Source organism: Panthera uncia, assembly GCF_023721935.1.
Source record: "Panthera uncia isolate 11264 chromosome A3 unlocalized genomic scaffold, Puncia_PCG_1.0 HiC_scaffold_11, whole genome shotgun sequence".
NCBI lineage: Eukaryota > Metazoa > Chordata > Mammalia > Carnivora > Felidae > Panthera > Panthera uncia.
The window spans coordinates 35,328,519-35,344,725 of NW_026057578.1; the positions used below are offsets into that span (position 1 = coordinate 35,328,519).

At 40.4% G+C, this 16,207-nt stretch overlaps 1 protein-coding gene across 1 annotated transcript in view; it reads left to right on the forward strand.

The window, feature by feature from the left end:
- Nucleotides 1–14,994, forward strand: part of SNAP25 (synaptosome associated protein 25) — an 84,751-nt gene extending 69,757 nt beyond the window's left edge. The window contains exons 5-8 of the mRNA XM_049651135.1: nt 842–959; nt 4,901–5,026; nt 7,543–7,687; nt 13,681–14,994. Coding sequence (XP_049507092.1) covers nt 842–959; nt 4,901–5,026; nt 7,543–7,687; nt 13,681–13,749 — 458 coding nt within the window. The 3' untranslated portion in view covers nt 13,750–14,994. The remainder of the gene's footprint in view (nt 1–841; nt 960–4,900; nt 5,027–7,542; nt 7,688–13,680) is intronic.
- Nucleotides 14,995–16,207: the final 1,213 nt, after the last annotated feature.

Consider the following 16,207-nt stretch of genomic DNA (forward strand, 5'->3'; position numbering starts at 1 on the left):
ACACTTGGGTCGGCTTTGCTGGGAGTGATGACTCTATGTTCCAGCCTGCCACCCCTCCTCCAGAGCCCCAAGCATTTGTTTTCCCTGCTGTCTGCCTGGGTTTGGGATCTAACATGCCCCCCATTGTAGAGACTGGGAAATCAAGTGAAATGCCTTCCAGAATTTGCATAGCAAGTAAGTCAGGATGAGAGAGGAATTTAAATGTTCTGGTACTTGGCATATTATTACTCTGTTGATGTTGACTTTTTTTTTTTAACAGTGTCTATGGATTAAGTATTCAAAACCCAAAACTGCCCATGGCCTACCTTTGGCTAGACAGCCACTACTAGGGGAAAAAAGATCCGATATCCATTGCTAATTATCGCTGTAATTATTTTCCCCAAAGAAGATTGATTCTGTTTTCTACCTGTACCTGATCAAGGATGCTTAAAGCCAAAAGATAGAGATAGTTAAAATTGAAGCAGAATACCTTCTCTAGTGGCATGAAATCTGAATGCCTAAAACATAAACTAACACCCTGTTTTTCTTTCTCTCGGGTTTCACTGGTGTCTGAGTAAGTGAATATGCTGTACTGTTTTCCTGGACACTCAGAATCAAACAGGCCTACCTACCCTATCCCATCGTGTCTGAATTACAAACTATTTTGAACATCATTTCTGTTCGTTTCCTTCCACCTATGCCTGTGTAGGGCAGCAGCACCAGTCTACAGCAATGCATCCTCTTGGACCATGCATTGTAATATCTTTCTCTTTCAAATTCCATTCCACATAGTCATTTCTCATGTTCTGTTGGAAACCCCCAAAAAATTCATTCCACACTGTCATCCCTTTGTCCTAACCAGAACAACTCGATCGTGTCGAAGAAGGCATGAACCATATCAACCAAGACATGAAGGAGGCCGAGAAAAATTTAAAAGATTTAGGGAAATGCTGTGGCCTTTTCATATGTCCTTGTAACAAGTAGGTACTGGGTACCAGCTCTAATCTGTGGCGTCCAGTTTTCTTTCTTTCTTTCTTTTTATTTTTTTCTTTTTTAATGTCAAAGTGAATGTCTGAAGTTTTGTCTTTTTTTTCTTTGTCCTTTTCCATCTGCTTCATTCTGTGGGGATAAAATACTTGTGTTTAATCAGAACAACTGGAACGCATTGAGGAAGGGATGGACCAAATCAATAAGGACATGAAAGAAGCAGAAAAGAATTTGACGGACCTAGGAAAATTCTGCGGGCTTTGTGTGTGTCCCTGTAACAAGTAGGTGCTGCCTGCCTGCCTGAAGCTTTGGTTTCCCAAGGCCCATCTCCAAGCCTTGACAAGCTCATTCCTGCCAAGCACAGAGGCAGGATGAGCATGTGGCATGCAGAACAGATCAATACCGTCTCCAATGTATTCATCTCATAGCATAGATGATATTAGTAGGAGTTACTGTTGATGCATTAAAAATCAGGCATACTACAGTGAAAGCTTCACTGTCAGCAACTTTTATTGATGAACGTTTCAACATTTTCCAGAAAGTGTACCTTGAGCCAGAGACCAGCCTCAAGAAAGAGGCGCCCAGGGAATTTTCTTTTCCCCCAACCCCAAAAGCCAAAATGGCAGAGTTAGAAAAGACTGGGGGGGTGAGTTTGGAAGTCAAGAAACACATATGTCATGGTTTGATTTTTTGGAAGAAAAAGAGGCCAGTAATTTGGCCTAAGCAAGCATCCGTAAGATAGAGAGTATGAAAGAGATTCCCCCACCAGTTACCAAATCTGTCCAGCGATTAGACTATAGATGCCATAGCTGCACCCACTGCAGAGGCCATGAGCCCTTCAGCAAGAAGTGCTCAAGCTTTACTCAAATTGGACCCATCCCTCCGAAATTCTTCCTCTTGGAAGATCTACCTGTACACTGCCTAAAATGTTGAAATGTGTAGATTTTGCATGCACGACGTCACAAAACATTCAACTGTCCTCCAGGTTCTGCAACGCTTTTTTGGAATGTAGCAGAAATGTGACATGTGGTTATAAAGGTTTGCAACAGAAGGAACCTGAAAATGAGGGTTCTGGAAGATAGTCTCGTTTGACTAGCGGTGAAAAAAAAAATGCATGAGTGGATTGTCCAACATGCATTTGGAAAATTAAACCTGTACCCAATCTCCCTCACTCCTCCCACCTCCCTTTGAACAGAAGCCTTTTTCCTAAAAGCTCTCCTGATCCTAGCTTTTAGAACAGCAATTGATGTTATTTCTAGCTGATTATATGACCATTCACATCCTTTAAACTTTGAGGCTGATTTTAAAATATCCCACTTCCTATTTAGGAGGGGGAGGGGCTCAATTTACAAATAAATTTAAAACTGTTTTAAATGAATGATCTACGGTAAAGCCTGATTAACTGGAATCTAGCTAACTGGAACCTTCAAATGTATTGATACTTTTTCTTCCGTCCACTTTTAGTAAAAAGAGACAATTGAGCAAAGTGGGGTGGAAATCACATCAGAGACTTAAAATGGTTTTCCTTGAAGGGCAACCTGGGAAGTTTGCATTCTGCCACTCAGTCTACATCCTATAACTTCCATACCTAAGGGAACCAAACAATAAGAGTTGATCTTCAGAAGAAAGGCCATCAGGCACATCAGGAGAAACTATAACCAAGGAAAAAGTCAGTCATGTTCACTACCCTAAAACTCTAAAGCAGGAAAGTGGCTTGAGAATCTAACAGATATTCAACAATCACCCCTGAAACAAAATTTTCCTCCATGGCCCACTGTTAATTAAGAAAGGCATTTAATTCACCAAGATGACTCATTGCTATGCATTCCAGTTAGTCAAGATTTACCTGTATATCCTTTTCAGTGGCCACTTGTCCCCCCAGGTGAGATTTCCACCTGCTTTGCGGTGAATTCCAACAGATACAATTTCCCCATTCTTCAGCTGTGTGGAGAAAGTGTGGAGGCAGGCCCAACCCCGGTATGGATTCTAATGTTCAGATGAAACGATGGCCCCTACGAATTCCACATAGTAGTTGGCACTAATTCCTTATTGCACAAGAGACCCTAACTGAGCTTCAAAGCTTGACTGAAGTGTTCCCTATTGTGTGTAAATAATGCTTTAAAAACCATGTGTCACAATGCAGTGGCTGGTGGTGCCCTGGACTCTCTGAGGGCTTCGCCCTGTCTCAGCATGTTTCGAAGGACTATGGTAGATGTACGGCAGTTATGTGAGTCTATGTGCAGCATTGTGGGTGCAGTGATTCGCCTTCTTTCAGAAACGCAAACTTTCCCACCCCCTTGACTTGGCCAAAGATGGTATACCAGATATTTTACATAGCAGAAAACATCACAAGGTCCATATAACTTCTTTTAATGGGAGGAGGGAGGGGGTGGGGAGTTGGAAAAAAACAAAGCCAGACTCTGAGCTCTATTAAATTAGTTTTTGGATGCTGTCCCACTGAGTGGGCCCATGGCTCTTTAGCACAGTAAATTCTGACAGCTCAGGGCTGTGGCATTATACACTAGATTGTGGGAATTGCTGAAATTCCATTTGTACAATTTTCCAATTTATCTCCAGTGTTGCTTGGTTCTCAATCTGCAAATATTAGTATTAGAGCCAGTTTTAATAGATGGCTGTGATTCTCTAGTGCATGAAAAAAAAGGGGGGGAGGGCTAAATTCTGTTGTCTTATAATGGAAAATGTGAACATGGGACCAAAGGAAGCTCTCTTGTTTTTTGGATGGAAAAGCATATGGTTTCTACTATGCAAAGAACCTAAAAACATCTTTGATTGCCTTAATCCAACACACCCACCAAAATATGCTGCACATGTTTCTATTGGGCACAACAGGTATGCCTGGATTTTAAGTTTATCTCCAAGGCAGCTCAGTGAAATATGGCCCATGGAGACCACACCAGTTCCAGACCACTCTCCCCTGTCACGCCCCAGGATAGCCTGAAGTAGGAGTTTGTAATCACTCCCACCCTGCCCACCCCCCAGCCTGACAAAGAAGCTACTGAACCTGCGTTTCAAATCCTCATGAAGGCTATTACTGTCCTGCTAGTGCCTTTTTCGAGAATGGTCAACTCCTGGAGTAGTTTGGCTTAAATGAGAATGCTTCACTTTCTACTCATGCCTGTAGCTGGTGCATGAAGAAGATATAGAGGGATTTCCTTTTCTGGTGCTAGATGGCTTGTTCTCTCTTCTATTTTCCTGCATTCATTTCACTATGCCTCTTTTACTTTTTGTCTCTGTGGACAAAGGTTTGTACATCAACTAGATGTATAGTGACTGTTTGGAAGTACCGATATATTATCTAATTCAAATCACACTAGAGGCAACTCAAAGACCACCACCCTTGGCCAACCACCAGTCCATTATGTCCTTCATGCAGAGTTGGAATAGCTAGTTCTGTACATGCATTGGGGGGAAAATTAAAACAGGGAATCTGCATGATGGTGTGTAAAAACTCAGTCAAGTGTGTTTTTCTTGATGACAGTGTGTTGCTGTGGTGTGATGTACACACTCTACTTGGCAGTCTTGTTATGTGTCTGTCTGCCAGTATGTTTTTCTGTGTGTTTTGTGTCTCAAAATATAACCATGCCACTGAAATAGAACTGAATGTCCTCCAGCTACCTTAATCTTTGTCTTAAATCCAACGAAACTGCAAAAAGAAACCAAAACAAGAACAACTTTTGGGGCAAAGGTTGCAGTCTAGACAATTGCAATTGGCTCAATTGGAAATGAAATGCTGAGTAGCTGAGGCATGGTGGTGGCCAACTGTTTCGGTCCAGATTATGATATATCGGTATTCTCTAATGCCTCAAATTAAAACCCATTTGCTTGGTTCGGTTCTTCGCTTGAAGAGGTAACCATTGTTGTGAGCTTGATGCTCCACCCCCTTGCCTTGTCACTCACCCTCTCTTTTGCATAGGCTTAAATCAAGTGATGCTTACAAAAAAGCCTGGGGTAATAATCAGGACGGAGTGGTGGCCAGCCAGCCTGCTCGTGTGGTGGATGAACGGGAGCAGATGGCCATCAGTGGTGGCTTCATTCGGAGGTGAGCCGTGTGCAGCCAGTCCTATAGCAGTTATCTATTATTGAGTAAAAAATCACCCCAAGCTGAGTGGTTCTTAAAGCAACAACCATTTTACTGGTTACTTATAAATATGTATGTTGGCTGGACAGTTCTTCCAAGAGCCCCTCTTGGGCTCCCTCATTACGTGCAGACTGGTGCGGGATCACCCAAGATGGTCTCACTCAGTTGTCTGTTGGTTGGCTGGGCAGGGCACCTCCATTCTCTTCCGTGTAGTCCCTCCAGCAGAAAAGCCCTGGTTTCTGATGTCGTGGTGGCAGCATTCCAAGCATTGTGCTCCAATGCACAAGCACTTACCACAAACCTTGTCAGCTTTGCCAGTTTCATCAGACAAAGCAGATCATGTGACCACATCCAGTATCAGTGCAGCAGAAAACGGGCATCTATCTCATTCCACAAACTTAATTGAACAGAACTTACTAAAGAGATTGTTTATAGAGGCATGGGCAGGGCTAATAACAAGCAATAGTAAATCACTTGTGGACTAGCAGCAGCGGGAAGAGTCCTAAAGGGACAGGAGCTATTGTTAGAACCTGACAATAGTTACCACTGTGGGTGAGAGACTGTAGAGAAATGCAGCTGTTGCAAAACCAGCAGGAAACGAGAAAGGGAAATAAGTGCCCTCACTCCTGTCTCCTCTTGCCCTCCAGTATCTCACTGGTCACCACCAAAGTCTAGCTGGAGGGTAAGAGAAGCTGGGTGATGTAGTTGTAGAGAGGCCAGCATCTCTGGGGAGAGAGCAAAACCAGTCAAACAATGGATCTGGGGGTACAAATAGAGAATAACAAGCATACCTGACTTCTTATTTCCTTTGAGACCTGGAAACAAAAGCCAACTTAAATACCCATTTAAAAATCTCAAATTACACAGATCTGCCTATCCAGAATTCAGCTCTCAGGAGACTAGGAAACAAAATAATAATGACAAATATTCCTGTTGTGAAAAAGAAAAGGGGAAAAAAAAACGATTCCTTTTTACAGGCTACTATGGAGCTCAGCAGTGACTAGGGTACCATTGACTAGAGTGGTGTACAGATAGTTACACATCTATCTGTTCCTGGACCATTGTAGCTGATATTACCAACCAATAATCCAGATTCAAGTGACAGCTTACTGTCACTTAGGTATAAGGTCTATAAAGCCTCATAGTTGACAATTCTATTCTTGCTTCTATTTGCTCCCAGAGAAACTAGACCAAGCGTTCTCAATCCTGGGTGCACATTAGAGTACCTGAGGCTATTTTTTTTAAAACATCGGGACTTGAGCCAAACCTACACCAACTGAATCAGAATCTCTAGCAGTGAGACCCAGGCATCTGTGGTTTTTAAAGCTCAGGTGATTTGTTGAGAATCACAGAACTAGAAGTATGCCTTAGCTGTTGATGATCATTAAAATAAACTTTTATGTTAAAAAGCTAGGAAGTTCTCCTTTAATTTCCCCTGGTCTAGTCTGCTTTAAAAACGTTAATGAAACAGTCAACTCTGGAGGTTAGCATGGGGAATGGGTTTTTTACCCCTCTGGACATTTTTAGGCTATCACCATCTGCAGTGGTAAAATGTTAATTAGCCAGTACATTCTAGAATGAGTACTTACCACTTGCAATAAAGAGCTACTACCTTTGTAACTTTCAAGCTGAGCTATGAAAAAATGGCAAGATGGTAAGGCACTTTGAGAGCCAACTCCTTCCTCCCCAAAATGGGACAATAATCTTTTATCGCAATTTCTTCCCTTGAAATCCCCCATTTGCAATGCCACCAAAACCCCCATTGCATTGAAATCTGAGCAAATGGAAATCATCTTGAACAAGTAGCTCCCTTTGGAGTTCTTGGGAGCAAGCTGGATTAAGGGGCAGACTGTAATTATCATTACCCTTCCCATGGATGTTTGTCCCAAATGGGGAAGAACATGAGCAGAGAAATTCTCTGACTTAACACAATAAGCCTTTTCTTTCACTCTAAATTTAACTCTTGGAGACATTGGTTGACATCTCAGAAGGAAAATACAGTTTCTAACTAGTTCCATCTTCATTCTCCGACTTATAATGCTCCCAACTAAAATGACTTTATTCCTAAAAAATGAAAATTGAGATAAACATATGAAGAGAGGAAGCGATGAGCTGGTGGAAATGAGAGAAGTAGATAATCTATTTAATATGCCTTCTTTATAAACTCAAGAGTTCAAAAATAAAATTTAAAGATTATTTTCTATTGTAGGGGCACCTGGCTGACTCAGTCAGTGGAACATGTGACTCTTGATCTTGGGGTTGTGGGTTCGAGCCCCACGTTGGGTGTAGAGATTACTTAAATATTAAAAAAAATTATTTTCTAATGTATAGACGCTAAAATGTTCTTATATTGAACAGAGTGAAGGTAGATAGGATTGATACCTAGGCATCTACAGATTTTCCCTAAGCTTTGAGTCCTTGGTATTTGAGATTTTTCTCACATTCTACCTTCTAAAAATTGCCATTTTGACTCCCAGGGTAACAAATGATGCCCGAGAAAATGAAATGGATGAAAATCTGGAGCAGGTGAGCGGTATCATTGGGAACCTCCGTCACATGGCCCTGGATATGGGCAATGAGATTGATACACAGAATCGCCAGATCGACAGGATCATGGAGAAGGTAAGCTTGTGGCAGTTAACAAGTTTCCACTGTTCATTACTTCTTCTGAAATAACCACTGAGGAAGGATGAAGGACATAATAAGACCCTCAAGCTGTGATACTGGGTTCAGGCACACCAATAGGTGGAAGTTTCCCCTTATTTTCCAAGACACAAATTCACCAACATATAAGTAAACAAGAGGGTAGAATCTAGCAGATATTCCTATTTCAAGCATTGTGCTAGGCACCAAAGGACATAAATATGAGAAGGACATCATCCCCACTAGTAAGAAACTCACAGCCTATGGGAAGCATTGAGCCTCCAGATGAATTTATATAATTTGCCAAGAGAGCCACACATAAAATTCAAAGTAGGGTTAGATGAGGGAAGATTGCAAGAGTTAAGTTATAGGACAGTCTCCCAAATAAAAGTCAAATTGAGTCTTGAAGGTTGGTTAGGAGCTTGTCAAGAGATGATGTAGGAATATAATCAGGAAATATGGGAAAGAGTACTTACTTTAGTTTAACCAGAAAATGAATATGAGCTTTGATTTTATAAATGCCAAAGCTTTCATGATAGTTCAAAAAGGCCCACATTCCTTTTCTAGTTCAGCAGTTCACATGTCCAGATCTCAAAATAGAGAGCATAATCTGGTGAAGTTGAATTCACACAAGGACACCAGATGTGGCTCTAAGACTGAACCCCCTGGTGTCAACAAGAGGCATAAGGAAAAGTGGAGAGAATAGAAGGGGAAGGAATGGGTTTGGGGGCTTGAGATTGGAAAAGAACAGAAAGAAACACTGGGTAGCTTTTATAAAAAGATTTGGGGCACCAAAAGCTGATATCCCACACTATACAAATCTGACATACTTTCTATGATCTTGTATTCTGCCCCCTCCCCAATCAGTAGAGTCCTGAATATTGCTTATAATCTCCTAAAATGTCAAAATGACAACAGGAAGAAATAGATACATTATAAGTTTAGTGGCCATCCTGCATCCATAATCAATTCTAGTTGGCTAATCTTATATTGTATGAGTTTATTCCCTGGAGGATGTTGAAGTTCTGAGCCTGAAGCCCTGAGTTTCTTCTAAATAATTCATTCCACTTTGGTGAGCAGAGAAGGATGCTTTGAATCAGAAGGCTAAATACTGAGTTTCTTGGAACCCAAGACTTGAAAAAGGAAGTAGACATAAAGGGAATACTTTGCCTTATTGTGCTCTATGTGCCCCATATTAAAAATATCTGATTGCATAATATTTTGCCCGATCAATACTGAGCTATATAAATGTCAGTGCTGTTAGCAAAAAGCTTGTGCTTTACTGACTTTTACAAGTCATGACATACTTATCCTTGCTAAGAGCCTTTGATATGCTAAAGCTTTTAAAGCTGTGCAAATCAATAGATTTTACAACAATATTGAGAGTTTCAAAAAGCACTGGAGCCAACACAGACTGACCTGCCCATGATGGCCCAGAAAAATGAACTAAGAAATAATTGCTGAACCACCTTCCATCAGGAAATGATTTGAAAAAACAAGAAGTACTCATTTTCTGTCAATGGACCCAATTTACTCACGGATGTAGAGAGATAATGTACCTCTAACTCAATTAGAGTTCCAGAAGAACTTTTACTAAGAGAGAGGGGTCAAACCTTTATTGATGGAGTTGGACTTTAAGCACAAAAAGTGTTCCTGGAAAGGCAAGTGGCATCTTAATTTTGCCACTTTGCATTTCTAGTTCTCTTCTCTAGGGAAAACCTTTCATTTGGGGCCCAATTTACTACAAGGGCAAAGACATATGCAGCCATGAGGTATAATTGGAAGGCAGGCAAGTGGATGGGAAATAGCCGTTATGGTTTGTATCATCCTTTTAGGTGTGGAATTGCTTAAGAAGTGAGAGAGGGGTCTAGTTGCCTTCGAATAACCAGCCTGGGTCTTACTCCCCAAATCATAATCTAAACATGATTAGATAGAGTCCATTTCAACCCAGCGTTGCCCCAAATGATACATGTTATATGAGCTGCACAATTATTAATAGACTTCTACCTTCTCATGTAAATTCTCACTTCTGATAACAGGTAACAGTTTAGAAGGTCTCCTGCATATTTAAGAGTAAATTAAAATCACACTGTAAGAGTGAAGAGAATCTTCTGATGTTTCTCCCATATTCTCTCATGACCCCAACAACAAACTTCACCCTACCCCATCAATCATGATCCTTTCTCATCACTTGGATTGATAGTGAAGTTTGGGAAGTCCAAAACAATGTAATTTTTTTTATGTTTATTTATTTTTGAGGGAGAGCAAGCGAGCATGAGTGGGGGAGGGGCAGAGAGAGAAGGAGTCAGATGAGGCAAAGTGGGCTCTGTACTAACAGCAGAGAACCCAATGTGGGGCTCGAACTCACAAACTGTGAGATCATGACCTGAGCTGAAGTGGAACACTTAACCACCCAGGTGCACCCAAAGCAATGTAATTTTAATACGTCCCCATGGACTGTCAAGAAATTACTTTGTCTATTTAAAAACCTTGCTTTCTGCTTTGAGTTATTTATATATATACAATCTTCTAAGGTTAAAGTGGTACAGTTCTTTCGGAAAACTACTAAAATGAGGCAAGTTTATATTAGTTGTTTTATGTTGCTCAGGAAATAGTGGTATTCAAACTTTGAATTTTTTTTTAATGTTATTTATTTTTGAGAGAGAGAGAGAGAAAGAAAGAGAGAAAGCATGAGTGAGGGAGGGACAGAGAGAGAGGCAGAGAAGCAGGCTCCAGGTTCTGAGTTGTCACCAAAGAATCTGACGCGGGGCTTAAACCCACAAACTGTGAGATCATGACCTGAACCGAAGTCAGACACTTAACCAACTGAGCCACCCAGGTGCCCCGGTATTCAAACTTTGATTTAAAGTTGTCAGTGTTGGTGGTAGGGGCAACTGGGTGGCTGGGTTGGTTGAGTGACTCTTGATTTCAGCTCAGGTCATGATCCCAGGGTCATGGGATCAGGCCCCACATGGGGCTCTGTGCTGAGTGTGGAGCCTGCTTGGGATTTTCTCTCTGTCTCTGTCTCCCTCTGCCACTCTTTTCTGCTTGTGCATTCTCTGTCTTTCTCGCTAAAAAAAAAAAATTAAAAAAAAAACAAAAAGAAAGAAAAAAAGGAAGAAAGTATCTAAAGTTGTCAGCAGTAGATGCCACACACACAGTGAAATACAGTGAAGCTGAAGCTTTTAGCATTCCTTGAATTCTCCTATCAATGAGGAAACACAGCATTTGAAAACTAAGACCTCAGGTTCCAACAGCACTCACCAGCTTCGTGACCTGATTTTTTCATCTGGAAGATAATAAGGAACCAGTTCAAACCTCAGATGAGAATGGGCTGCCATGTAGGGTAATAAACATCTACTTCTGGCATTCTGAGCAGGGGCCTAAAGGCTACCTGCCATGGTCTGAAGCTGATATTTCTAGAGTGTTCAGAAGGGTGGTGGGCTAATGAGCTCCTTCTAACTCTTACTGGCTCAGTGGGGGGCAGGGGGGGGTCATCCTTGCTTTCTCACAGGGCAAATCATGTAGCATATTGGGTATGCCAGCAAGCTTAAGATTCTCTAAATAGAAATGTGAAAACTGGGGTGGGCTATATTCCATAAATACAGTCCTAAAGCATATAAACAGAATGAACACAGGCATTCTCCAAATACCAGGAAGACATCTAAAAGGAGATTACCTCAGGATTTTTTCCCCAAAAGATCCTATTTCTGTTATACAATAAAGAGGTAGAACCTTTTGCATCAGATATATGGGCTTGCATTTTGCTTGCTTCAGAGAAAATTTAGGTGGAAATCACAGATGTTTATTGAACATAGGTCTGTTCCAGAACCTTTGACAATATCCAAAGAATAACCTCATGTTATACTTCAAAATATCCCTTTTCACCACCAGGTGAAGGCTCACCAGTGCATTCTTAATGCAAGAGTTTCTACAATGTTTACCTCCAGAAATGCCACCCATTTTCAAATGAATGATTTTCTTCATTTGAGCTTTCCTCAGTGTATAGTCTGGAAAAAATAGCATAATTCAATCTGCAGGAACATTTCACACTGGTCTGAGCCTTTAATTTTCCTTTGCACCAAAGGGTCATTATTTCTGATAGAATTTAGAGCTAAAGAGGGAAGATTTAAGAGCCAAGTAAAATTGGAAAGAATACCTATTTTCCAAATCAGTAAACTAAGGTCCAGAATATGAGTCTATAGATCAAAACAATCAAGGCAAATTAATGTTCTTACCTGTTTTGAAAGTCAACTTTTGGTTATCCAAACAGATGGTAGGAAGCCATTGCCAGATAATTCAGAATTACAGTAACCTAGCAATATTTCTATTTTAACTTGGCAAATGTCTAGTTGAATGTCGGTAACTCTAATTGTGCTGGGAATTCACAATTGAACTGAATAAAGAATATCCAATTTGGTGGAGGCAGGAAAGTACCAAGTACCATAGTAGATGCAAAATCAGTAATCATTGAATAAATACTGGTTGATAGAAAAACAGTTGTTTCCCACACTGCCTCTCGGTTTCCTGCTTCTCCTCTGAGGCTGGGGAGGGGCAGACACCATTACCAATCACGCTGGGACAAAACAACAGCCTAAACAGAATCTTCATATTTGCCTCTGCTTGCTGACTCATACCTTTCTCAGTGGTGTTGGGAATACTTCATTTTCTGGGGTTTAAAAGTTTATTATGGTAGCAACTCTGGGTTTCATGCTATATATACAGCAAAAGGTAACCCAAGCAGTGAGATCAGTCAAGGCACAAAATTATGATAAAAGTCCCCTTGTTAAAACAAGTCAACTAATTATAAGGGGCACCTGGCTGATTTAGCCAGTAGAGCATGTAACCCTTGATCTTGGGGTCATGAGTTCAAGCCCCATATGGGGCGTGGAGCCTACTTTAATAAAAAAAAAAAAAGGCAATTATCAGACTTACAGGAGTGAGTCTTCAGAAATGAGGCCTAAAATAATTTTTTTGTATTTATTTTTGAGAGAGAGAAAGACAGGTGAATGGGAGAGGGGCAGAGAGAGAGGGAGACACAGAATCCAAAGCAGGCTCCAGGCTCTAAGCTGTCAGCACAGAGCCCGACGCATGGCTCAAACTCACAAACCATGACATCATGGCCTGAGCTGGAGTCGGACACTTAGCTGACTGAGCCACCCAGGTGCCCTGAGGCCTAAAATTATTAAACATCCCTAAAACAAGTCAAGTTTTCATCCAATAACTATAATTGCAAGATAAGATATGATGAGTACTTAATCTTTGTAAAAAATTATTCTAACATATTATATATATAAACTCATTTCATTTTCACAGCAGACCTAAGTACTATAATGATTAACATAATGATTACCAGTGTGGACTCTGACTCCAGGCTGCCTGGTTTCCTCATTGGGAAAAATGAATTAATAATAATATAAAAGAATTAATAATAATATACATCTCATAGTTGATATTAATCTTGATGTTGTCAAAGTTGAATGAATGGGATATAATAGACACTCATGGTTGTTAGCAATATTCTTTTTTATTCCCAGCTTATGGACAAGAAAGCTGAGGCCCCAAGATGTTATGTAATTGGCCCAAAATGATACTGCTAATAAGGTAGCCATGATTTGAATCCAACTGTATAAGTGGTGGTAATTCAACTCAATCCAACAGATGTGAATACCTAACATAGAAGTCATTGGGTGTCATTCCAGGATAGAAAGATAAATGATGTAACACTGTCCTTAAAAGGATAATCTCTGGTAGTTTTAAACAGTCATGAGAGCTAAGATCAAGCTTCTTTGATCATGTCTAAGTAGAGCCACAGGAAATGGTTCAGGAATCACAAGACAAGAGAGGGTTAATTCTGACTGGGGGAGTTTCAAGATGCCTTCATTCAAGAAGGGGGCACTTCAATAGACCAAGAAGGAAGAATGGAATGTCAAAAGGTAACCTGAATTCTGTTTTCTTTTCCCTTTTTCTAGGCTGATTCCAACAAAACCAGAATTGATGAGGCCAACCAACGTGCAACAAAGATGCTGGGGAGTGGTTAAATGTGCCCACCTGTGTTCTCTTCCAAATGCTGTTGGGCAAAATAGCACCTTCATGCTTTTCTCATCGTATTACCTAGTAGGTCTGCACACATACACACATCAGTCCACTCCCATTGTGAATGTTGTCTTGTGTCATTCATCACCTTCCAAACAATATTATGTGTTTTGTTCTTTCTGGGTCTCTTTCTTTCCAAAGGTTGTATATAGTAGTCATTTGGTGGCTCTAACTCCCTACATAAGATGTCTTGGGTTTCATTTTTCCTTTTCTCTCCTCAGTGGTGTTTGCTGAATGACAACAATTTAGGAATGCTCAATGTGCTGTTGATTCTTTCAATACACAGTATTGTTCTTGTAAAACTGTGACATTCCACAGAGCTACTGCCACTGTCCTTTCCTTGGGTGTCAGGCTCTGAAACTCTCAAAATTTGCTGTCCTTGGTTCCTCATGGCTGTCATCTGTCTTTATGATTTCATGATTAGACAATGTGGAATTACATAACAGGCATTGCACTAAAAGTGATGTGATTTATGCATTTATGCATGAGAACTAAATAGATTTTTAGATTCCTACTTAAACAAAATCTTTCCATGACAGTAGCATACTGATGAGAAAACACACACACACACACACACACACACACACACATACCAACAGAAACAACAAAACAACAAAGCATGCTCAGTATTGAGACACTGTCAAGATTAAGTTATACCAGCAAAACTGAAGTAGTGTCACTTTCTTTCTGTCAATATATAGACTTATTAATCATAATCATCCTTTTTTTAAAAAAAGAATTAAAAAAAAAGATGGATTTGACACACTCACCACTTAATCATTTCCAGCAAAATATACGTTTGGATGAACTATGTCAAATGAATGTAATATAGGATTTGTTTGCTGCTTTTGAAGGCTATGTTTTGGAGAAAGCAATCTTGCTGTGAAACAGTGTGGAGATGTAAATTTTATAAGGCTGACTCTTTTTAATCACCATTTCCCCCTGTGGTTTGTTATCAGTACAATTCTCTGTTGCTTAATCTAGAGCTATGCACACCAAATTGCTGAGATATTTAGTAGCTGATAAAGAAATCTTAAAAAAAAATAAAATAAATGAATGAAATATAGATAAACTGTGAGATAAATATCATTACAGCATGTAATATTAAATTCCTCCTGTCTCCTCTGTCAGTTTGTGAAGTGATTGACATTTTGTAGCTAGTTTAAAATTATTAAAAATTATAGACCTCAGATGTCTGCTTTAATTTCTTCATGGACTCCGTCTGATTTTGCAATCACATGAGAAGGGGAAGACTGGCTCCTCCATCCCATTGCTCTGAAAAAGCAGTTCTGCATGCTGAGAACACTGTATGGGGGGAAAAAAAAACCACTGTATGAAAAAAAAAAAATGTTCCTTTTAGACACGATTCTAATGGCGGGTGACACTTGGCTTGATTTTTATAATCTGTTTCAGAAATACTTGTGTGTCGATTCAGTGTCAGCTATGTGCAAAAATGTAGTTTTCCAGAAGATAGAAAAAAATGTCTATGGAAAAAATCTGTGGTACTCAGACTTGACCCAACATAGATTTAGGTATATCGGGTATCAACTCTTCCTTCCTCTCCCACACACCAAAAGTGAACCCTCCACAACCACATTGCTGATACCCTCGCTTTTTTTTAACAGCTTTATTGATGTATTATACAATTCACCCATTTGAAGTATATAATTCAATGGTTTTTAGTATATTCACAGAGTTGCACAATCTAGTATTAGAATATTTTTATCACCCCAAAAAGAAACCCCATACCTATTAGCAGTCACTCCCATACCACTCCCACCAGCCATAGGCAACCTCTAGTTTATGTTCTGTCTCTATAGATTTGCCTGTTTGAACATTTCATATAAATGGAATTATACAGTATGTGGTGGCTTTGTGTCCAGCTTCTTTTACTTATAATGTTTTCAAAGTTCATCCATGTTGTAGCATGTAACAGAACCCCATTCCTTTTAAGGCCAAATAATATCCATTGTGTGTGGCTACCACATTTTGTTTGCCTATTCATCCACTGATGGACATTCAAGTCGTTCCCACTTTTTGGCAATTATGAGTTAGGCTGCTATGGACGTTCATGTGCAAGTCTTTGTGCAGACATATTTCCAGTTCTCTTTACATCATCATTGTTACCACCATCATCTCCACCAGCACCTGTACCACCCCTCCCCCCACCATTGCCACTACTTGCCACCTTCCCCTTTCTGCCTCCTCTGCAACTTCATCATCTCACATAATACCTTCAGCATCTCCACCATTATCACTGCTATCATCCCAGTCACTACCATCACATCCACCACCTGCCACCACTGTCATCGCCCTCACCTCCACCTTCGGCATCACCTTCGCCATCACCACCATTACCTCCCTCACCTCCACTACCTCTTCTGCCCTCTCTCCTGCCCCGTA